The sequence below is a fragment of the Cygnus olor genome, chromosome 5, assembly GCF_009769625.2.
Source record: "Cygnus olor isolate bCygOlo1 chromosome 5, bCygOlo1.pri.v2, whole genome shotgun sequence".
Classification (NCBI taxonomy): domain Eukaryota; kingdom Metazoa; phylum Chordata; class Aves; order Anseriformes; family Anatidae; genus Cygnus; species Cygnus olor.
Window position 1 is genome coordinate 60,331,362 of NC_049173.1, and position 25,416 is coordinate 60,356,777.

The 25,416-nt window shown below is 37.2% G+C and overlaps 1 protein-coding gene and 1 long non-coding RNA gene across 6 annotated transcripts in view; one reads left to right on the plus strand and one right to left on the minus strand.

Moving 5' to 3' along the window:
• Nucleotides 1–24,964, plus strand: part of SYT9 (synaptotagmin 9) — a 69,915-nt gene extending 44,951 nt beyond the window's left edge. The window contains exons 4-8 of one of the 5 annotated variants that reach the window (XM_040559908.1): nucleotides 16,345–16,465; nucleotides 17,533–17,704; nucleotides 18,360–18,489; nucleotides 19,100–19,256; nucleotides 20,125–24,964. In XM_040559908.1, coding sequence (XP_040415842.1) covers nucleotides 16,345–16,465; nucleotides 17,533–17,704; nucleotides 18,360–18,489; nucleotides 19,100–19,207 — 531 coding nt within the window. In that variant the 3' untranslated portion in view covers nucleotides 19,208–19,256; nucleotides 20,125–24,964. Of the gene's footprint in view, nucleotides 1–16,344; nucleotides 16,466–17,532; nucleotides 17,705–18,359; nucleotides 18,490–19,099; nucleotides 19,257–20,124 lie in introns of those variants that run through there. The other 4 variants (XM_040559909.1, XR_005820693.1, XM_040559910.1 and 1 more) reach the window with 4 other exon arrangements.
• Nucleotides 1–25,416, minus strand: part of LOC121071566 — a 299,785-nt gene that overhangs the window by 200,362 nt on the left and 74,007 nt on the right. The window lies entirely within an intron of this gene.

Below are 25,416 nucleotides of genomic sequence, written 5' to 3' on the forward strand. Positions count from 1 at the left end.
TTTAGCCAGGCAGGGAAAAAAATCATTTCAAACACACATTTAATTATTAAACAGTTTGGGGAATGCTTGCTTTGTCTTTTTATTTATTTATTTGTTTGTTTGTTTGTTTGTTTTCTAGCAGAGGCCATGGAGAGTATTTAAATAGCTTGTAAATTCATCAAAATTTCTGCAAAATCCCACTAAGTTTAGTTTCAATATTTGGAGCCAAATTTGAAAGCATTCTTCATTCTGATCAGCACACACTGTACTTATGTGAAAAGCCTCAAGCCATTTTTAGTCTTTAAACCCCACAAGATATTAGAACCATGAGGTATATTTCTCCACCAAAAAGTATGTTTTAGAGTTGTACATCTTTCCTCTGTGTACAGTCTGTTTCTCCAGTTCTTATGGAAAAAAAAAAATTCATATATATGTCAGTCTGGTATTAAGCAATAGGTGGACATGTTGCGTAACCTAAGGATTATGTGCAGCTGTGGTCCAAACTCTTACCAAGACACACAGTATATCTGTGCAGGTTAGTGCAGAGGGGAATAACCCGTAGGAATAATCCTGGCTATTTGGGAAGCACCTCTGGCACTAAATTACAGAGTTGCCGAAATTAGGAGGAGGCTACGCCATTTGCTAAATAATTGTGCAAGGGCTCTCTTCAGACCTCCCCACTGACTTTGTCAGGAAAACGTCAGAAACTGCTGAGCTGACTGGTGGAGCAGGATATACTGCAGGAACACTCAACTGAAGTCTTTATCAGGAAACATGAAAAAAAAGAAAAAAACAGTAGCCCTGTTCTATTACTTAAATAGACAATGTTATTAATAACAAATGTAAGAGATATGGAGTGGCACCAGGAGAGGAACTAGCTACAGATTAAGCCTGCATATTCCCAACCATGTGTTAAAGACTTTTGGTCAGGTACCACCCACCTATAGCTTTTCTAATCTAGGAGGCTTTTAGCAGCTGATCATGCAGTCTGAAAGAAATAAAAGATGAAACAATCAGATTGGCGTAAATAAGAACAGAAACTTTAAAAGATACAATACATTTTGCTAAAATTTGCCTATATGGTCTGCAAGTATAATAGCAGCTGTCATTCCAGCCTGACTGTTGCTGCAAGGCCTCACAGATGTATGACAGCTTCTCCCTCTTCGACCCTGGCCCCTCAGAGCACGAGGGCTGCTTCTGAGGCTCTGTAGAGAACCTTGCTCAGATTACTACAAAGATGCACAGCTATGCTCTTCAATTCTTTCACTTTGTTAGAACAGACTACTTGACAGCCAAACTACACAGGGAAAGATGGACACAAAGGCATCCTTCTTTCAGTGAGATATTTTTCTGGGAGCAGAGCTAAAGAAAAAAAGGCAAAACTGAGATACCTACATCAAAAAGAGCCTTTTTCTACCAAGATTTATCAGTCCCATGGCCACTACCTTTTTACAGCAGAGATATTAACTCAATATTTTATTTAATTCTTCCTCATGCATATACATTTTTTCTAAATAATCAGAAAGGAACAATTTATAAAGCATAGCTTTTCCACTGGCAACATCATTTTGTGCTTGCCTGCATAGGATCAAATTGCCGACACTCAAACCTCAGAATCCTGCCCTGGTTCTCACAAACACTGAATGGCAATTTACAATGCCATCTCAAACACTAGAGGCAGAGCTATATTAACTTCTGTAGTTAGACCTGCTGAAGACACTGGGACTTCTCACGTGGGTAAATGACGCATATCGTCGCTTGTAGTGTCTGCGCCTTCCCACGGCTCCCTGGCAGAGCATCAGAGTGAGTACTGCACATGGTGTAGTCTGGTGAAGTGGCAGGCTCAAATAAAGACACTATGTTAATAACGTTTGTGGTAAAATGACATTTGAGATTCATATAGCTACATTTTTCTGGCACTTTGTTGTCTTGATTAAACACCTTGTTCTATTTACTCAAGAAAACAGTAGTCACAAGCTGCAGCTTACCTTAGCGAGTGTTTAATCATTTGCTACTGTCATCAGGCAGACTCCAAATGAAAGCTACATACGCCATCTGGAAGAAGATTTCTGACTAGTGATGGCATCTTGCTTGTGATGGGCAGGGAAGCAGAAAACAACTGACAGCTGGAGGTTTTCACAGTTGATTATATGAACTATTGGGATAAATTCCCCACTCAGATTCTTGGGCCAAATCTGGCATCTCAAAAATAGCAGTTTATCACAACATCAGAAAACGTAACCCTGCCTGTCAGACAACCAATTGCTAGCAGCCACAGTAGAAGTGGCTGAAGCCCACTATTCCTCCTACCTAACACTTCCTGTTCCATTTCCTGCAGAAAAATTCTTTGAAAAGGAGCAGTGGCTAGGCAAATAGCAATACACGCAATATCTAATATTTTCTATTAATCTAAAAAGTGCTACCCAAACACTATAAAATTTAATGCAGAAAAGTGAAAAAAATGATTTCCACATTAATTTGTACATTTATTTTCAGAATTCATAGGGTTCTTTATATGTTTTATTTTAAAAGCATGCTGGGGATTTATAAATATATTTAAAAGCCAGCTGTGGTTTAATCAACCATTTGATCTACATTACGATAACTCTTCTGAACAACCCCAACGATAAAATAAATATGTATGTGGTATAGGGGAAGAAAGTCTGTACAAGAAGGATAAGAAGAAAACAGCTGGCACTGGTTTCAAGCCCCCTAGAGACTTTTTACGAGCATCAGGAAGAAAAGAATCACTTTAAAATAATGAAAACCTTTCAATGTCTGTACTCCACTGAGCACAGAATCTTACAGTAAATGATAATCTAACAATAAACTTCAGTCTCTATTGGGACTGCAACATTCTGTGTGGGTAAAACTGAGTGGTATCCAGCATGACATCTTGACTCTACTGAAGTCAGGGAAAAAATTACCACTAGAGCTCAGATTTCATGCATACCCTTCTTGCTACAGTTTGGAAACAGTACCTCGTAAACTGTATAAAAAGCTACATGGAATGATGTAAATAAATCACCTGAGGTGTACCTCAAAAAATTCACTAGAACATCAGAACAAGCAAGTTACCATGCTTTTATTCCTCTCTGTAAAACAAATGCATGACAATGTCCTGCTCAACAAAGATTTAAATCTCCACCTTCTCCTCCCCCTACATTAGATGGCTAAAATATGAGTGAGTCACCTGTCAAACCTGTTCCTGGAAGAAGCAGACAGAAATCCCTATATCAGAAATAAACTGAGTCCTATATCCACATCATCAACTTTGACTGGCTGGCAGCAGCCCTAATAGAATGAAAACAGAACAGATTATTGTTCTTCAGGGTCTCTGCGGTGAGCACCCTGAGCCATTCTTTTCAGTAGCTCAGCCATGTTTCTCATTTAATTCTTTTCCAAATTCTACAGTTTACTTGTTATCAGCAGTCTTAGGAAAGTCATGGGAAACACTTCACTTATCACAAAGCTTTTATTATAAAACACATAAATATTATATATTATATAAATATTATATATTATAAAACATATAAAAAGCATCTCTTGTGATATCTATAGCCATAATATATATTTTGGTGGGGAAAACAAAACAAAAAAGTGTGCTTGTTTTAAAAATAGGCAAGTAGATTTAGCAATAGATGCTCACTCTCCTCCCCTCCATCCAGACATTCTCTTGTTGTTGTCACAAATCATTTATTTCAGGAAACTTTTCAGTGCTAAAGCAATACACACAAAAATTGACATTATCATTCTTTTCAGACAGTCTTGCTCCAAAAGTTATGAGTCACAGTGCTCAGAGATAACTACAGTAAATTATTTCAAAATCATACTTCCAAAAAATTGAAGTCAGGCCCTTTTAAGGTGTCAAATTGAGTACACAAAATCATTGTTCATTCTCAAATGAACAGTTCTAAAGTGAACTCATCACTTCAGACAAGGCAACTCACAACCTTTTCTTCATTTCTAAAATATCATATTGTTTAAATCATAAGCAACTAAAAGAAAAATTTGAGAAGGCATTAAAGTGACTCCAGGATACTAAGTCAGTCTCAGATTTTCTAAAAATGCAACCTTCTTCCTACCCACATGGTAGTATGTACATAATAACACCAATTATTCTGAGTATAAACATAACCATGCAGAAGCATGGGCAACTCACCCTGACCCATGTCACGCAAATGCATGTGGTGCCGTCAAGAAGGGAGTAAAACTAGCCATAGAAACAAAATCCTTTTCTTCTCTAGATGATATTGTACGTGTAGTGCATGCAAGGTAAAACAAGTAAAAAGAAAAGTCTCTAAGAGAAGGAAGTTCTGTTGACTCACTTTTATGGACTTATAGTACTAAAGCACTTGTATCTATACTTAGTGCTCTCTTTTTATCTTGCATCTTATACTACTCTCTGTGCATGCTCACTAAAGTGGTCCAAAAATTGCCAGCAGTACTTGTCTAAATATAATAGGGAGGCACAAGCACCTCTGATAGATAAGTACTACTACATAAAAAGAACTGTTATCACACTACACAATCACATTTTCATCTGCTCATGCCATAGGCACCTGAATGATACACTTGAATTCAGAATCTACATTTGCTAAAATAGATTTCTGTCTTCTTTTCCTTCCCTTTCATTTAGCTTCCTCACAGTCTTCGGTTTTAATTTAAAGCTGTTTTTCTGTACAGCTCCTAAGTAGATGTAGTGCTACATTGGTAAACTACTTAACACCTCCAAGGTTAAAATATTCTACTTATTTGCAAGGTAGGTGAATGATACACAGCAACAGCATAAAATCTCCTTCCCCACATCTGAGTAGCTTAGTGTCAGAATGGTGATAGTGCAGAATAATCTCAGAAGAAAAGAGGGTCACTTTATTTGCACGACCCTTTGGGCAGCATCAGCAGCTACAATTGAGAAACAGAGAAATGTTTCTGGCATTGCCTAAGAGAACTGGTAAAAGCAACCCCTACTTGCTTGATCACCACAGATTCCATGGCATTATTTCAGGTCAGTCAGGGAGGTTTGCCCTGAGAGGGTTATATACCAACAGCATATTGGCACACCATGCAGTTGGTGAATTTTAGACAACAGTCTGTTGTGAAACTGGCAGTAGTATCTCTGGGAGGAAAAAGAACAGCCTCCCTTTGAATCATAGAAAGATTTGGGTTGGAAGGGACCTTCAAGATCACCTAATTCCAACCCAACTGCCATGGGCAGGGACACCTCCCACTAGACCAGGTTGCTCAAAGCTCCATCAAACCCTTATCTCTCATGGTTCCCTCTCACCCTGAAAAAAAAAAAAATAAAAAAAATAAGGCCAAAAATTTGACTTCTCTCCTGATTCAAATGGGAATTCTTCTTGTAGCACAGTTTGATAAATCAAGGATGGAAGCAGTTTTCCACACTTCTGAAATGATACTCTCATTATCATTGATTTATTGTCCTTCTTCCTTCCTCCATTATTTTAATTTCTTTTGTATTTCAAAATCAGAGAGATTCTAAAGCATAAAATGAGACAATTTTGCAGTATTAAAAATTTAGGTGTTTTGTCTATTTTGACATATTTAATAAATGTGCTTTGTACGATTAACCTTAGCATCCATAATTACATTCTTTTCCCATGTAACGTGAAATTACAATGAATGGTCATGCAAAGACAACTAAAGCAGTGTGACTGCACACCTTTTCACCCAATCCATTAACAGAGAATTGCTAGTAGTGAAGTAGTCTCTTTACCTTGGCTGCTTCACTTTGAAATTTGCAGTGATTTTCTTTTCTTCATGACCCATTTAAATAAATTACTAAGAAGTAAATGAAACTTCTATTGAAATTGCTTTACTATTGTTAAAAGTGGGTAATTTTACAGAGAAGTGTTACTAGTAAAATGCATGTTAAATTTAGTTGTGCATTCAGTTTAATGGCAGGTTATGTGGAATGCTCTCAGATGTGTTTTTAAGCCATAATGATCCCTTTTCATCATTTTTCTCTTCCATATATTTTTGGGGATGGTGCATTACAGGTGACAGATTAACAGATTACAAGCCAACATTTTGTGTTTAGTTACACTAACAGTAACCAGAGAAATTTCAGAGGTAACAAGATTTAAACATAAGGGAGTTCTAGAAAAACTTTAAAACAAACAAACAAAAAAACAGAGTAGTTCTCAAATTGGGGGGGGGGAACTATAACACAACAACAGAATTGTCGTCTCTAGAGGACCAAATCCCTTGAAGAAATTTCAGTGGAGAGATACTTTATGATTGGTTTTAAAATTACAAGGAAAACCATGAGAGGTGCCTATTTGAAAGAATAAATATCTTTCACTGAAGTGACAATGAAGAAAATGTCTGTGCAACTCTTACAAAAAATGAGAAATATTCATAAAATTACACATCTTTCTCCACCTATCAAATGGCCACTAAGCTTAAAGGGAGAGAGAGAAAATTTTGAAAATTTTGCCTGAAGTATACCTTATTAACTGAGGTATTACTTCTTGTATCACTTTTTAAGGAAACCAAAAAGGATGAGAAAGAGAAATAGAAAGGCGCATCGGGGATTTCACTGAATTTGGATTTGATTTCCAGATATCACAAGAACTTTTAAAATGATTAGATGAAGTTTGGATTAATGGCAGTACACTAATTAGTAGTTATTGTAGTCTGCAAAAGGAGTCCACTATACTCCAGTAATCAAAATCTAGAGGTACAGTGCTTCTTCACCATCTGTTTACAATTAACAATGAACACATGCTGTTCTAGCTTCTGCATTCATTACGTGAGAGCCTTGAGCAGAATAACTGCCTCCTGGCCTTCCAGGGCACATACACAGAGAAGTGTACAGCAGACCCCCATATCTGCTCTACTGAAATTAGATAGATTCACTCAGCAAATGCCTAAAACCCAACAAGAAAGATATGATTAAAAAAAAAAAAAAAAAAAAAAAACTTCTCAGAGAAAAGCTGTGTAATAGCAGGAATTACATGCTACTGTGACATAAAGGTTGATATTCGCTTTCTAGTTTTCAAGTACATTATATATTTTTTGAACATTCTCTTTTTTCATATTAACTTGTTCAAAACCAAAATGACTTGTACAGACTTAGAATAAAGATAGATTCAGATTTATAAAAATGACCCTTCTTTATCACCTATTTTGAATACAATCTGTCCTAAGCCTGAGTAGAAAGGAAGTCATCAGGGAGTACCCAATGTAATCATAATGGATCCATCCATAAAACACCATAGGTGCTTATACAGACTGAAAAGGAGAGGTTTTTTCCCCTGATACTGTGACTTTCTTTTTTCAACACTACCCACATACTTGTTTCTCTCCTCCTCAGGGTGATGTGATTAGAATTCATAAGAGACAGCTGCTTTACACAACAGAAGATGCCAGCACTGAGAATGACATTCAGTGCTAAGGAATAGTGAGGAACTGCGAGTAGGGCCTATAACTTTAATTTCATCTCACGTTAGCAGCATGTCCATATCAGCTCTTTTCTGCCGAACGGCTGCTCTGTGAGACTTAATTAAGACAGCGTCAGGGCACGATTAGGGCCTGCAGCTCCCTGGAGCTGGGCTGCTAGGAGCTGTGTTGGAGCCTGGTGCTGTGGGACAAGCTGGGAGCTGGGGATGGCCCCGGGGATGGCCAAGGCCAGGGCCCATAGGACGGCATCCCTCTGGTGGGCCTGGCTTAGTGGAGCACACGGGTGGATGGGAACTGGACACCATCCTACAGTGTAGCTGTGCCCAAGTGGGGTCATGGGCCACGGGCTGGGGCAGGAGGGCAGCTGCAGCCAGCAAGGCCCAATAGTGCCCTCATATCCCTGCTACACTGCATGCTTTCAGTGCCTGTACACGAATGGGTAACTGAGTGGGGCTAGAAGCTAGAGCGTCTTTTGGTATTTCAGTGGAGCTATAAGTCCGTTATTTCAGTGGAGCTATAAGTCCGTGTGAAGCCATTGTAACTCAAGATAAAATGAAAGGCTATCACATTAATCTGCATACAAATTTAGTTTAAATTGACATTTTAATTTTAACACATTAAGAAACAATGTTAATGGGCAAGACATTCTGGATTAAAATATTTTGTTTAGTTAACTTCTTTTCAAAACCGATTTCCTCCCTTGCAATTTTTCTTAGAGGTATTTGAAATTTTCATTATTAGTGGCATATTGAGATAATTAAACATTACTTTCATTTTATGTCAGAACGGAAGCAAGAGGTAACTGTCAAGTAATACATGGCAGAAGTAATTTTGTGTGTTAGAATGGATTTGCTGCTTCATCTTCTTCAAGCTCATGCCTGCCTAGAGATATTGAACACTTAACATGTAATTTAGCCTCCCCCGTCTTACAACAGGCCAGGATTTAGCCTTGAAACCATGAGGGTTTATTTTGTCATCTCCTTCTGTCTGTGTGATCTTCGTCAAGGGTTTTTACATCAGTAAGGTCGGCCCACCCAGATTACCTTCTATTGTGAAATAGTTGGTGCTACAATGGCAGTAACCTGTTTTATTATGTTTGTTGTGTTTTTTTTGTTTTGGTTTGGTTTGGTTTTTTTGGATCTCAGTATTTCACATAAAATTGAGGTCTAATCCCAGTCAGTTACAGTCTACTGAAAAAATACAGGTATTGACATGACTTATACTGACAGATGTTCATTAAAAGCTTTGGTCCTCACTTTGGGAAACTACTGTCCATTCTTGCAGATTGCGCTGTTGGATTGTTTTGTGAAACTGCCCTCTGTGAGGCATCTCCTGTCTGTCTCACCTACCCGTCCTTCCATTTTTTACAATTGTCACCTAACATTAAAACTCTTCTGCTTCCCAATTGAAGTTCTCCCCCTAGATTTTCTTTCAAGATAGTTCTCCAAACACCCATTCCTGTAAAGAACAATTTGCATTTCATTGCTGTTCCCAAGCTTGTCAACATTTCTAAAGCATTACTGCCTTCTCTGCAGAGTCAACTCTGTACTGAAGTATTTTAGCAGTGTGAAATCATCAAACCCACCCTCAAGAGGCTTCCATTTCAAAAGACTTTTGAAGCATAATACCTAAGGCAGCAATCTATAAACACTGACAATGTGGAATATAATGAAGTGGAATGTACTGAAAGAAATAGAGGAGCAAATCTGTCCACAGCACTTCAGTTGTAAACTCACATCTTACAGGTTATGACATTTTCATCTTTAAATATTAGATTAGAAAGATGCAATGATCTTCTTCAGCTCTCAAGTGTTCCCTATCCTTCCCCACACACAGACACATCCCCCCTCCCCATAACAATCAAAATGATAAAAGATACACTGCAATTTCTGGAAGAGTCAAGGCTGAGGGAGGGAAGGCAGACTTTATGTATTATTAAATCCATACAGTACTTCATATTTTGTAGAAAGCGGTAAGTCACAGAAGAGATGCATAAAGCAATAGCAACTCAAGAAAACAAAATACTTTTCAGAGGAACAGCTTAACTTGCAAGGAGAAACTTAAACTTTGATCAGCTACATCTTTCTTTGACCAACAATGCCATCTAGGCAACCCTTCAGAAACAACTCTGTGTATACCCTCTTAACTCACAAGGAATTTAAAAATTACTTACATTAACTTTCTAGAGAAGTTTCATTTTTAGAATTCTTCATTTCTGTTTTCCCTTTGAAATCAACTTCCAACACGGCCACACACACATGAACAGGACAAGTATGCCCGCTTCTCCAACCATGTCTCTACTAATTTTCATTAGCTCAATTCAGGCCATCTCCCCAGTTCACCAGTTTAGTTTGGAACAAATTAAGACATTATCTCTATCTCAATAGCTACAGGATACTTCATTAGATTCACTCCTAGGCCCAGATGCAGCACTTTAGTCTTTGGGCTACTGAATTAGAAATGTATGTAAAGGATTCAAAGCCAGTAAAATCTATAGGACTTAAGCGTACATTTTAAAATAACAATGTGTATGAAGTTTGTCTTTACTGAATAGAGGCTTTTAAAAGTAAATATCTTATTAAAGAATAATTTACCAATAGTCTGAAATGCCTAAGAAAGAATAAATACATTCCGTAAATTCATTCAGATAACTGAAGACAATATGCAGCTGATTGGAAAGGCAATTTCAGTTAATTGTTGCCATCTAATTATAGGATATAAATTATGACAATGGAGACATTGGGCCTTTAGAGAGATAAGTACATTGACTGCCTACAGGAGAAGGCCTCTGTCCTTGACTTCCTAAGGACTTCCTGTGGCAAGAGCAAGTTACGAGTTATGTCCTCAGAGACATTAACTGGATTTATTCTGAACCATTAGCCTTTTTCATTCAGATCCGTCAACTCCATTTACCCACACTGTAGGATATCTTGACTGACTGACACAACACAAAGTTGTGTCTGGAGGATCCTCCTTATGTGGGCTGTAGCAATCTGCCTTAAGGGAAAGTAGTCATGACACAAGGATGATGGAAACAGAAGAAGAAAAAGACGAAATTCCATGCAAAAAGATCTCCAGTCCATGAAGTGGAGACACAGAATTATTGACACCATAGTATAACTTTATCCTGTTTTATGTGTGAAATGGAAAAGACCCTATGACCCTAATCCAATGTACAGTTTTGAACAATATGCAGAAGAGGAGCAAACCGTAAAAGAATTATGAAAAAGAACATTGTTATTGATGGGTGGGGGGTGGGGAGGGGTGGAGCTCTTCTTAAATCTGAAAAAAAAAAAAAAAAGTAATGAAATATATGCTATTTGCTGGTTGCTTTACTTTTGATACTGTCTTTATATAGAAGTTGCCAAGATGCTAGGCAAAACTATGAATAAGTTAAAGTAAGAATATCTGCACTCTGAGCTGAAAATTATAGTGGCTCTCTACCACCTAGTCTGCAGAAAGGATTCCTTGTTCTTTCAGTCCCTAAGAAGTACAGCACAAAGTTGTGGCATTCAGAATTGGTCTGTCAGCCAAGGCATCTGACTAGAAGGTGCTCCAGAATATCTAAGAGAAAAGGTAGTAGAAGTATGGCATCACTTTATCGTTAGTAATATAAATCCTAACAGAGAAAAAAATCAAGCTACATACTTCATAGAATCATTGAACAGCCTGGGTTGGAAAGGACCTTACAGATCATCTGGTTCCAACCCCCTGCAATGGGCAGGGATGCCACCACTAGACCAGGTTGCCCAGGGCTTCATCCAACCTGGCCTTGAACACCTCCAGGGATGGGGTATCCACAACTTCTCTGGGCAACCTGTTCCAGGGCCTCGCCACCTTCATAGGAAAGAATATCCTCCTAAGAATTTCTTGATTAAGAAGCAAAGTTAAAGTTGAATTTAACTGTCAGAGGAAGAGTTTTAAAAGAACACAAAATATTCTTTTGGTTGGCTAGCTGGCCTCAGTGCTTTCTTTCCTCCTTATAAGGTGGTTGTTGTTGTTTTACTTACAGTCTTAAGCTCGTGATACTTTCCATTGTATTAGTTATGCAAGAATCACACAGGTTCAGCATTTTTATCAATGTGTGCATAGTAACAAATGCTGTGACACAGACAAACTCATGGAGAGAATACTAGGAACTAAAAGGTGCCCTTTCTTATTTTGCCTTTTTATTCATCCCCTCTGACTAGCTTCTATGCACACTTTGTACAGTTGCATACACATGCAAGTGAATAACCAACCTGTGACTTGACATGAACATTATATTATGTAGCCAAAGCAGTATAAAATCCAGAGTGAATTACATTCAAACATTTTTGCTTTCTTATAGATTCCTTCACTGCAGTGGAATCAAGTTTCAGAATCGTTTTTTGATGTTTTTCTCTAGAAAGTGAAATCAGGTTCATTTTTGCCTACATAGTTCTCATAACTTTTTTACTTAATTGCATTCATTTTTTTTCTAAGAAAAGCCTGAATAAAAGAAAGACAATGAAATACATAAAATGTAATCACACTGAAAAAATAATACTATTTGCAAATTAACTTGAAACATCAAATATAGTCTGACATTGATGTATTGAAAGAATAATTGTGTAAGATAGACCATTCCCATTTTCCTCAAACTTTACTTAATCATATATCCGTATATATAACTTGATTGAGCCATTAATAAATGCCCACTTGAATAGAGTTCATTTCTTTGATTTAAGATGTCATGAAAATAGAGCTTTCCAGTTATATCTGTTCTAGTCATCTTAAAATGTGAATCCTTGTGTAATGAGAAGGCAGCTGGCACTCTTCTATTCATGTGCAAATCCAATTAATATCAAACATTTCTAAAGAGTTTTTCCTCAATACACGATTCTCATACATATAACTCAAAATAATTCTATAAAGAAATAATTGAAAATTTAGAGCTAACTTCATAAGTTCATCCTGTTTGACACCTCACATAACTTACAATCATTCCTAAACAAATTAGAGTCTCAAGTGTTTTCTAGTGTGGTTTTTGCATAAAACTTGTGTCATGGACATGTGCCTGAACTGAATGAATATTTTATGTCACTCAAATCTGAACCCAGACTTCTCAACACAGATGATAGATTTAATAAATTTATATCCCAAAAAGCAGATAGCTCTTCTTAAAGTATTTTTTAATTCATTTGACATAACACATATGCCTAGTATATTTAAATTGTCCTTGTCTTAGCAGGGTAAACCACCTCTAAAGTGAATCCATGCAAAATTCAAACCCCCACATTACTAAAGATTAGAATAATGTACAGAAAATTTTGCCTTGTAGTATAGAAGCACAATTCCAGTAAAAATTATGAAATAACAAGGAAGGTTTTGTTTGTTTGTTTGTTTAAATTTAGGCTAATGCTCTTTTGCTAGCAGGAAGAAAAAAATAAACAGAGAATTTAATTATAGTGGTAATAAATCCTTTCTGTGTTTTAGAAGTTCAAACTGATATTATCTCATTTCACAAAACCTCTAGTGTTTTTTTCCTCATTTCCAGGGACCTGTATAACTGCTAAAGGAGGTAGTATGGGAGCTTACCATTGTCTGAGTTGTACAGCTGACAGAGCAATAAAAATCTAAAATCTCTAAAATAGCTAGTGTCTTGAAAAACTATTTTAACAGTTAGCAACTTTAAAAGAAAAAAGCAAGGGCATAACTGCCTGCAAGTGCTCCCCTTAATGGTTAAGTTGATGAGATGCATAAAACTACATCTGAGCACATCATAATCCCTAATTAGCATTATTTTATTTTTGCAACATAACAGGAAAAAAAAAAAAAAAAAGTAGTAGCTGTCCTTTTATACATGGGGAGCTGAGGAACCTGGTATAATTGAGGCATATACTTTAATTAGAGTGGCACAGTGTGGCACTGCGTGATAGCAGACCTACCACAGCTTGTCTGCTCCAAAAATCAAAACACAAGTTTCTGAAGACACAGGTATAAAAACTTATAATTGTCTAGCTCAAGAACCACATCTTCTAAACCAGAGACAAATGGAGAACTCATGGCCTATGATTCATCTTTCTTCCTTCCATCCCTTGCTGTCCATTTTTGGATTCCTATTCTCTGTACCCAAACATATTTATGAGAAAGGATAAGTCATTCACAAGAGCAATCTGATGACAAAAATCATCCCCATTTGTCAGAAACTCCTTTTCTATCAGGCAACTTACAGGTTTCACTGAGAAGGTTTGATGACTTGAGCTTCTTGACACTGCCTCCAAGGAACCATAAGTGAAGCCATTAAGGGTCCATTGTCACAATTCTCTTCAGGATTACACATCCTCCTGTTTATCAGGATGAGTTACACTCAGCTAAAGACCAGCACAGAGCTGCTGACACAGTACTATGGAGTGATTTATCATGTAAGCTAATTGCTAACAATTAGTAATTTCAGGAGAAGGCACTGAAAATAATTTTACTAATATGATTATTGTTTTTAAGTTACGAAGTGGAGCACTAAAGCTGAGCACAGAATGACTCTGCCGTAGTTGACAATATCTAAATATTCCAACATATCAGTTAAAACAACAGATGCCTTATAGTTTGTTTTGTTTTATTTTTATGATGGAAGAAAGCTAAGTAATTCAACAATGCTATCTTCTCCTAAAATTTTGTGACCAATTCCTGAAAAATAACCTCTCAATCAAAATCTGCCAGAGTGACAAATTCCCCAAATTGCCAAAAGATGACTTCTCTTAATTGCTTGGAATGGCTTATGAAATTCTGTTCCCCCTCAGAGTTGCTTGGTTAGCTGCACGGGAAAGAATTCTACAGCTATGAATCTTAGCACCTCAGAGCTGGGGAACTAAAATTCTGGAAGTTTTTCTTCTTCATGGTGGGGAAAAATTCTTTCCCCTAAAACTCTCTTCCTGTAAAGTTAAGTGCAGGTGTTAGCCAAGAGAAATTTCTCCTGGGTATGCTGACACCAGTTTGTAAGCCTGTAGGACTTAATAGCATCATCTTCTCCAACAGCACTTAGATCCTCCCACAAAGCAAGTCGGTGGCACAGTGTTGCAGCAGGTCTGCTTCCAAGTACAATCCACCAAGAGACTCTAAAGCGGGTGTCATATCAGCTATCCTGATATTGTCACAGCCTTTATCAGCTTTACAGCCACCACAAAACACTGATCTTTAGAATGGAAGAGATGACAGTTGACAAAGTTAAGTCAGGGTTAAAAGCTAGTTGTTACTGACAAAGGGCCCACATTATCAGCATTTTCCTTCTTTGACAGAAGTTCTCTTCAATAGTAAGCAGCAGAAGGAAAGGACCCATTTCTGCCTGAATGCACATATTTTCTGAAATCCCTTCTGACATACATTTTTCTGCAACAATGACCACAACTCTTTGTCTTGCACAGCTCCCCTGTTAACTCAAAGCTACATACAATGACCTCATAGGCTCTGGGCATCAGTCTGCACAGCAGCTAGCTCAGAGACGAACAGATTTGTTAGGATTCCTTTCAAGGTATTTTCACTTGCCTTTTATGTCCTCCGCCACCCTTCGTTGGAGAGAGGGAGATTGGAAAGGGGAGATGGGGAAGGGTACATGCACATGTATGTGCAGGACAGAAGCTATTACAAACAGCTACTAAAGACTTATCAACAGATTCTTTGATCTTTACACAAATCAAAATGCATCCCTTGATCCATACTTAGAGAGCACTTAGCTTACATGATCTGTAGTCAAGTAAGGGAGAGCTTAGCAGTAGCATCATGAGATAAGTGAGGCAGTCAAGGTAGAAGAATATCCCCCTTCTGACGGTCATTTCCTGTGTCAAGTTCTACAAACATTCAAAAACTGAAGGATTGTCCATCTAAAAGTGCCTAAAAACAGGACAAGGGCCCCAAATTTATGTATATACATCTAAAAACAACATCTTTTCCATCCAACTACTTTCTGTTAGGCTTGGCTACAGAACTGAGTATCACAGGAAAATTAGAAGGCAAATATTTTCAGTGAATCAGAAAGTTCATTTGAGGTGAAATTCACAAAACAAATATAAGGATTACAGGAACTGACTTTTTCACAACCTGCTGTCCTCAGTGGGGCACTTCTTCCACTCATTCTCAGAAAATACTTGTTGGAAGCAATCTGTCATCTTCTTCCCACTAACAAATTTCTCAGTGGGATACGTAGGAGAACTCCATTCATACCCCATGTCTCCTACTTTAGACAAGAAACTTCTTGCAAGACAAGAGGTCCTTTCTCATCAACTTTTTCTGAAGCTTTTTTTTATTTCCTGTAGATATTTATTTATTTATTGCAGCAAAGACTGTATCCCAGGCCTCCCTATTCCCAAGGGCTTGCCTCTAGACTCAGTATCTGTTTAACCCTAACAAATGCCAGGTATTCTGAAGTAGAACTCCTGTGTCAGTGTGGGAGCATAAAACCTAGAACATAGTTTTGAATTTACTTTCTTCACTCAAGAATGAAATATTGGGTTACAGGATATAGGTCTATGAAAGTATGGAAAACTTTACTCTGCCCAAGCAATGTTCATTCTGTGAACCTCACTATGGGCATCCTTCTGCAGACCAGAAGGAAAGGCACAGAGATCTGCTGCAATTTGACAACGTTACACACAAATCACTTCAAAACACAAAACAGAACAAACACATTCCAATGCCTCACACTATACTTCATTACTTAAATGCATTTCATCTCCAAGGACTGAGGACTAAAAACTGTAACCACATTTAAACCTCACAACTTTGATGGTCTAGCAACAAATGTAGTGACTTGAATCTTGTATGCAAATAAGTGGCTGTTTTTTCCAGGTGGGTTTCAGAATGAGAATTCAGCTTCTGCTTGCAGAAATGTAGATTCCCAAAGGTTTATTTTACCTTTAGCTCCTGTTATGGTTAGGGAAAAAATTGTTATTATTGCTTCACATTGTCTCTCTTTCCTTGGAACAGGATAACGTTGATCTTGGTGACCTGATGTTTTCACTCTGCTACCTTCCAACAGCTGGTAGACTAACTATTACAATAATAAAGGCAAGAAATTTAAAGGCAATGGATATCACAGGAGCATCAGGTAGGAATTTATTTAATGGTCAGGGTGGATTTCTGTCCCATATTCCTGCTGAGTCATAGAACTCCAGCACTGTCAATTGGTTTTTTTTAAAACACTTACACTGCAAGCTCTTGAGTCACTTGAGTACAGAAGTTTCTGAGAAGTAAACAATATATTTTAGCTCATTCTGTTTTAACCAACAGTTTAAAATATTCTGCTCTCAAAAAGAGAGCAACATTATTATTTCTAAAGCCACTATGATTCAAAACGGGATTAGCTGGCCAAACTGTGTTCCTAACGTCAGGAACTGTGTTGTACAGAAGACTATTTGTTATGACACACAGGCAGACTGACCCTTGACAGTCTCCAAGAGCCACTGAGCCAATTCTGCTGCTGTTGGCATATGGACAAAACAGTGATCATCACAGCCTTTTATCAACAACAGCTGCAAAATTTGCTAACGAAAACAAGAAACTAATTCAGATAAGAGTTCATAGACTTATTTGCCATACTAGCAGTTGCAGAGCTTCCAGAAAGGAGCTACAAGGAAATAGGTTGTGTTTTTTTGTTTGTTTTGTTTTGTTTTTGTTTTAACTGCATTCAGGAGTTCCCAAATAATTATAATTCTCTTGAGAAACATAATCGACTAAGTTTTACGCTTTGAATTATATTACACCATACATCAGTAAATCCTACTGTGTACAATACTATCATCTTCTGTCTGTCCTACAAATCTGTAGAAGTAATAATTACGCTGTTATAAATACACTGATACATAGGCTGTTGTATAAAAGAGTCTTGTATAACATAGTTCAGCAGATATTTTAATACCCTTTGAGAGGTCAGTACACAAAAAAAGAACTTCTTGAACCTAAATTGTTCGTTATAGGCATTCAACAATGTAAAGCTTCCCAATGTCCATTACCTCCCAGTTATTCCATGGTAATAAAGAAGCTCAAATTCCAGTCAGGTACAGGTAACTAATTCTGCAAGCAGGTATGGGCAAAGAGACTACTCCCTTTACTTTCCATTTATGTTTACTTCAGTACAACAAAAGAAAACCAACATTATTCTTATGATTCACACAGATCCCTACGTGAAGGTTTCTTTAATGTGTGAAGGAAGGCGACTAAAGAAAAGAAAAACTTCCACCAAGAGGAATACCCTTAATCCCGTTTACAATGAAGCCATAGTCTTTGACGTCCCTCCAGAAAACATTGACCAAATTAACTTGTCGATAGCTGTTATGGATTATGACCGGTGAGATACCTGTACCTGTAAAATTACATGATCTATTGGCTCAAAACCTCTCATTGTAGATCTGCATCCAGAAACAAAGTCATTATTTTTCTCCCAATATATGAGAAATTAAATAATTTGTCATATTGAGTTTGGTAGAAGACTAAAATATCTCATATTGTCAGGCAGAATTTCCTTTCTCAATTTTAAAATACAGATTTCTATCCATAACCAACATAACTAAGCTGCACATACTTAGCAGAACTGAAATAACTGAACACAGTCACATAATCAGACAGAATACAATCAGACAGTCCACACATCAATTTTCTGTTTGTGAACAATTACACTAACTCCTTAGATACACACCTCCATTTCTAAAATTGTGGCTTAGTTTTGTATTTGCAACTAATTACAGAGCACAAGCAAAGAATTTTGTACACTCCTCATACAAAAATGAAATAAATGCATACAGATGCACAGTTTATGCTACAATGGGGAAGGCATTAAATTATTTTGATTACAAGGAGCCAACCTATGTATTTTATAGTTCATTACATTTTGGGGCTAGAATTAATTCTAAAAATCCATGATTAATGTCTCTAATGAAATATGGAAATGGTATGATTCTAAAGGTAAAATTTTAAGAAAAACATATTATGGAACATTTTCACAGTGTAGGTCACAATGAGGTCATTGGAGTATGCCAAGTAGGCAACGATGCAGAAAGTCTAGGTCGTGACCACTGGAATGAAATGCTCTCATACCCACGGAAACCCATTGCTCACTGGCATCCTCTCGCAGAGGTAAGACTTATTTCTTGCTTCCCCACTACTATAATGTTAAAATTCTTTCATATGGCATCAGAAGTTGGATAAAATTTTACAAACAAAACTAAGATCCACGTGTATACTCTTAAATCCTAGAAAAGGGCTTAGAAATACCGATATTAGTAACAAAGTCTGCTCCTTTAATTACTTTTCATTCCCGTGAAATTAAATGTCTAATATATACATGAAAACCACAAACATTATACACTAGATAAAGGGTTCCATTTTGTTTTTGGTGGCGGTGGTGGTTTTTGTTGTTGGTTTGGTTTGGTTTTGTTCATTTGTTTTACTTAGGATCTTGGGTAACTTTCACTGATAATTGATACAAAGAAATAGACCTCTTTTAAGGAATAACCAAGACCTACTGTTTTTCTATATAAAAACCTAATCCGACTTCTTCTCTTGTAAGACTGTATCACCTATGCCACTAGCAAATCTCAAGGGATGTCTAACTGCCATGAAAAAAAAAAATGTTTAAGTGTCTCTCGAGATCTGAGACGTTAATAAGAAGCCACACAATCAGAAAATCTTTTCAAGGTTCCTATTTTTTTGTTTTGTTTTGTTTTGTTTTGTTTTTTGTCTTTAGGGCCCTATTCAGCAGAAATGTTATGCAGGTCTTCTGCGCTTGGATGACTGCCGAAGAGGCTTCCTCACCCTTTTAACCTATTCAGCAGAAATTTGGCATTCCTGTTGAACTCTTTCTTAGCCATATCCTCAGGGGCTATTCCACAGAGTCCAGTGGGGTAAAGATGTCCTTTTAATCCCTCTGTCTAATCCTCTCCCCTCCCAATACAGGGAATGCTAATCCTGATTCATGAGACACAAAAATTCAATTATCTGACTAAATTGCTTCTTAAGTGTTCCCATGGTTTATTTTTAATAATAATTTTTATTTTTTTCGTAATATAATAATTAATTTAATAATTTTTAATTTTTCAACCCTTTGTGGTTGAAAATAATGGTCAGGCAACAGGAAGATGTAACAAAATGGCAAAAATACCACAGCGTTACCATGTCTCCATAAGCAATTACTGGTGCCTGAAGACCACAGCAGTGCGCTTGCAGCAGGGAGACCTTTGAACACTCACAAGCTCTGTTGCAGCAGGAATGCACTATGCCTTTTCAGAGCATGGGTGGTGCCAACAGACAAGTATGTTGTGGAGGATTATCAAGCAAAGTGGGGGAGCTCTGCACATATTTCTGTGCCCAAAATGAAAAGTTACCTACTGGCTGAAATGCCACACTTGAAACGCCCACCTGGGCATTTGGGAGTTGGATTTAGAAAACACATCACTGAGCTCTCAACTCTAGCCAAACAGTTATAGGGACCGCTTGAGAGAGCATGCGAGGAATATTGCAACAATTACTGTCTCCTAGAGCAGGAGAAGTGTCTCTTAGCAGAAGCTGGCTACATCCTTATATCCAACCTGTCTTCCCTCTTCAATAAATTTTATTGCAGCCAGAGCCCACAATTAGGTTTTGACAACTCTTCCCTTTTTACAGGCATCCTGTTCTTTTCAAACATGCCTGGCTAACTTCTCTAGATTTCATTACTGTGGATTGATTTTCATGTCACTAAGCTAAACAGAGCCACTTTTTTTTCCTTCCCAGGAATCAAGTGGGGGAGGGTGTCCAGCGCATCCCGGCTGTGCAGAGAAATATATACACAGCATATCATTTTGGTTCCTGAATCAGGATTAGACTCAGCGAGAGCTTCTGGAACCTCTGTGGCCACAGCCATAGGACCCTGAATATTTGCTGAATAGGACCCTCAAGTCTTCTACTGTGCGAAGAGCTATTGGTTTCAAGTAGTCCAATGTTATCCACTTGTAGTATTAGATCTCCAGCCAACACTATTGCTACCGATAGATTATTTGTATGGTCATAAGCATTACCCAAATTCTATCATAAGTTCTGTTCATTACAATAACCCAGATTTTACAGGTAACATGATAGCAATGAAAAGCAACAGATACTGGACTGGAACCAGCAACAAAAGTGGTTCTTGTATTTAAAAAAAAAAAAAAAAAAAAAAGTGCTGTAGTGTAAATGGATAGCTTTGGAAGTCTTTTTTTTTTTTTTCCAGAACAATTGTTATCAGACATTTATTTTCCTGATGAAAGGTTGTATCCCCACTCTCAGTTGGTGCCTCCTTTCACCTTACATGAAAATAAGATTATTAGAGTCCTTTGCAGAAATCCTTCAAATCTAAAAAGCCGAAATAAGTTCTGTTAGGTGAGAACAAGATACATCCAGCATTTGTAATGACAGTCTGTTCTTTTAGAAAGACAATAACTATCTGCATAATATGGAAGTCGATAGTCATCAGCCTTTGTAGATGATTTTCCAGTCACTGTTTCTTCGTTGTGTCCATGACACTGCAAAGGGTTGGAAGCAACTCGCAGGTGGAGATGTTACATCATACACACAAGCACACAGACACAAATGCACGCACACATGCACACAATGTCATTTTAAAATGTTGTTTCAAATATATATTGCCTGTGAAGACTTACTTTATTACTTGTAGTAGAAATAACAGGGCTATCTTTTATGACCGTACATTGTAAACGCTGACAAATTCTGACCATTAAAAAAAAAAATAAAAAATTCAAAGTACTGAATTCTTCCACATGATGGAATCCAGGTCTGGAACAAGAATCCCTCAGATAACTTTTGGCAATTATTTACCCATGCATGGAGTTAACTCTTCCTTCAAACTTCTCTAGAGATAATTTCATTCAAGTTTTCACACAGAGATCTTTACCTTAAAAGTGCAAAGGCAAAGTATGTCTATTTTACACAATCTAGTTGCCTGCTAAATAACAACAGGTAGGGAGCCCTTGTCACTATATATAATTCAGGTAAGTTTATGCACACACACTGCTTTGCACCTTGCATGTGTTGAATGCTCACCAAGCATTTTGAGTTTGTAAATTGAGCTGACACAAATATGCTTACAGGTTGAAAAAATATTTGATTTTTTTTCTCCAAAATCTGAAAAAATAGTTTTAACCTGTTAATCGAGGGTATTCCAGAAAACAAGAATTGATAATCGTTAAAAGCACAGTTTGCCATTTGCAGAAAATCTTGGATCTGTTGTAAAGATGTAGTGCAGCTATAAAGCAGAAGTCCTAAAAGTACCATTGCTTGTTTTTTTTTGTTGTTGTTGTTGTTTGGTTGTTTGTTTGTTTTTGTTTTTTTTTAATTAAAACAAACAAACAAACAAACAAACTCATGTCATACTATGAAGAACACTCCCGGAAAACTCAACAATTCTTCAAAGCCTGCCCAAGGAACATTTCAGATTGGTAACTGGGCATGTCCAGAAGAACAAAAAAATACAGCTATAAAATAGCCCTAGCAAAACCATTTCACTACACTCTCAGCTGAAGCCTTACGTCAGCAGACCAGTGATATAAATACAATGCTTATAACTATTCATGCATGATCCTCACTTCAGGCAAAATTCTGCACTCTCTGCTCAGGCACATCTCCCAGGAGCCAATGTGAGGAGACATGCATGAGCAAAGAGGAGGACCTTTTCCTTTGGAGTGGCGTTCTTTGATTTCCTGGGCAAATCATTATACATGCATCCCTACCTGAGATGCAAAACAGGGAGCTGCATGCTTTCCCACTGCAATTGCTATTACCAGGGCAATGTAAAGAACAATAGCTTCTGTAAAAAGAAAACACCTATGCAGCTAGCTCGTTTTGTCTCCATGTAACAGAGCAAAAGCCTTTCTAAGATTTGTCTCTAGTGACTGAAAAGGGCATCAAAACAAAACTAGTATCATTATAATGGCTAATGTTTTAGATTTTATTACCATACCATACTCAGTTCATTAATGCTCAAGGGGCTGGCATCAGGAGAATGATTTTGAAAACAGTTCTATTACAAAGAAGAAATCTCTATGTTCAGGAAGCATTTCAAGTGGAATCCAGCACACCTCAAAGGCTTAGAGACGAGGAAGAAAAAAAAAATATTTTTTTAAATCCTCCTAAATCTTGTTCTCTGACTCATGATTTACAAACTGTTACTCAGGCTATGGCATTACTGTGTTCTTTATAAAAATATCTGCCTCTTCATAGAAGTGCAGAAGTGGAGCGATAGTTGTTTTCTACACTTGGATACTTTACTCTTCACTTTTATACTCCAGGTAATCAATGCTATTCCCTAGAACTCAAACATTCCCATGGTATGGTTCTGGTGGGCTGGTACTAAAATGTGAAGAGAGCAGCAGCAGCATACAATAATGCAACAGTGCATTGAAGTAACAGCGTTTACTGCTAGAAAGCCAGCTGGAAACCAAGAGATAATTGTGATCCCAATACTGTTCACACATGCTTTTCTGAACTATGATTCCCAAAGGTGAATTAGTAGAAGGGCTCAAACGAATAATTCCGAACCTCCAACCCTCATTTGTTTTCTTATTTTCCATGAATGAATAATTATGCTGTATCACAAGTACAGTAAGAGTAAAATAGAAAGGGAAATCCCTTAGAAATGCATCTCAGCAAGATTTTAATCCCTCTTCACTCATTAAAAATGTGCTATTAAACTGTTAATTTTAGTTTTCCATAACAAGCCACAATTTCAGGTATTATTAAAAAAAATAGAAAGAAAAAAGTCAGTGAGAAAGCCTTCCAAGATACTGACACTGAGGCAGATTATAATGGGAAGTTGTGTTAAATTCCCCTGCTAAAATACTCACAAGCACAATCCTTCTGCAGCTGAGTGCTGAAATTTCTTTATTTTCACTGAAGTCACAAGACATCAAAAGCATCTCTGTTTTTTTGCCTCATTTTCCCCTGTAAATAATCCTGGCAGTGCACCAACATGCATACATTGCAACCTGTGGCAGGGAGTGGCAGAACAGAAAGCAAGTACGGTAGAAAAAAAAAGAAAGAGGAAGACTGCTCATTCGGTCTGAAGTGAGACAACAGGCCAGAATGAAAAGTAAGGTTACTTCAGTCCACCCATCTTGGTTTGAGGGCATAGTTGGGATGTATTTTTGTTTTTTAAACATCAACCATTATGCATAGTTATATCAACACTGAGCACCTGAAGTCAGAAGTACAAAAGATATATTTAGACTTTTATAATTTGGCAGTGTTAGAGAACTGAGGGGGCCTATTTGCCATTAAAAATAAAAAATAAAATTTAAATTTTAAAAAATGCTACAAACTCTCTTTATTCTCTTCTAGCTTAAAAGCAACAAACGATAAAGGGGAAGGGAGAAAGAGGACTGGAAATTCAATTGAAGAGTCTGTTTGACCCAATTAGAAATCTACCAAATTAAATTACTCTTAATGCATTTTGAATTCATTTGAACAGAAAGAAGAAAAAAACATACTAGGTAACTCAGCCTGAATTGTCATCAAAAAAATGTTTTCTTCCCTTTAGAACAGTGTGTTGTCAAACAATTACATCTCAGTATCAAGCAAGAAAACAATGGCTTTCTTATCTAAAAGGGAAAAAAGCATGTAGAGAAAGCAATCCACAACTTTGTAGAATTTAATAGAAACCCTCTGTGCTGGGGAAAATCGGAGCAGGACAGACTCTGTAACAACTTCGATTCTTGCTGTACTTACTGCAAGGCCTTGCTTGCAACCATAGTTCTGTTTGGAAGTGACAGCCTTATGATACGTGAACCAAGCTGTGCAAGGTGTGAGGGCACTGCACATTCAGGGCTGAGCTGCATTTAGAGTTAATATCTGACACAGTGAGTTGGGCAAGGAACTACAGCTGGGAGTACTCCAGGGTCCTGCGGTTCTCTGAAAGGACTTCCACCTCCCTGAAGGCCTGTAAAATGCACTAATCCAGAGGGCAGAGATGGACGCTATTCAGGAAAGGTATCGTCAGGACAAACTCAACTGCTGACTGAACACTGCACGCATGGCACAGAAGGGAAGATGACGTGAGAACTTGTAAGCATCTGGGTTGCTTGATTATTTTGTGTGGGTTTTTTAGTTCGTCCTTCCTTTTCTCAGATGTAGACACTGTAAAACTGAAATGTTTTACTCCGTTGCATGCTGGCCAACTGTCATTTCTAATACCCCTTGCAAAGATGCACAAAGAGAGCTGTGTTGTTTTGGTATACTTTCATTTTTAATAACACATGAACATTGTGCTATTCTTTATTATTTCTTGTTCAGTAAATAGTCCTGGTATCTCTATGTTTCATGTCTAATTTTACAGAGTAGAGCCATACCTGTAACAAGGTTCTCTCAACTAGGTGGGCATTTTGTTTTAGTAGAAATAATGCATGATTCCTTTCACAGTGATGGTTTGAGGGAAAAAACAATCTTAATTTTATAATATGTATTACAATCTTCTAAACACAAGTAAAAATGTACTGTGATTTATTTATATAAATCTAGTCGGAACAAGTAATTTTGATCTTAATAAAAACTCTGTAAGAAATTGTGCAATTGTAATTTACTACTATTTTGTATTTAATAAATTAATGTTTAATTCATTATTCAGAAGCACACAGCAAACACTTTGGAAGTGTTTTAACTCAACTTTTTTTCCAAAGACATTTTGTTTCCATGAAGTAAATGAGACCAGAAGGACAAAGCTGTTAATGCAATAGTTATTTTACAGCACTCAAACAAGATTTGGAGTTTTGAATGTGGAACCCTCCTCCTGTTTAGTCCCATGGACACAATCATCGTTGGAGAAACATTTTTAGAGATATCAAATATGATTCTTATACTTAATATCAAAAAAGAAAAATCAAGAAGCTACAAAAGTACTTCTACCAACTTATAGTGTGGTAAATTAGTAAAATTAGTATTTAAAATGGCAGGTTATCAAAGTTAGCATTTCTCCTATCAATACCTGACATGTAGCTCAGGGAAATCCCCAGGGGACCACTGGCAAAGCCCAGAAAGAAA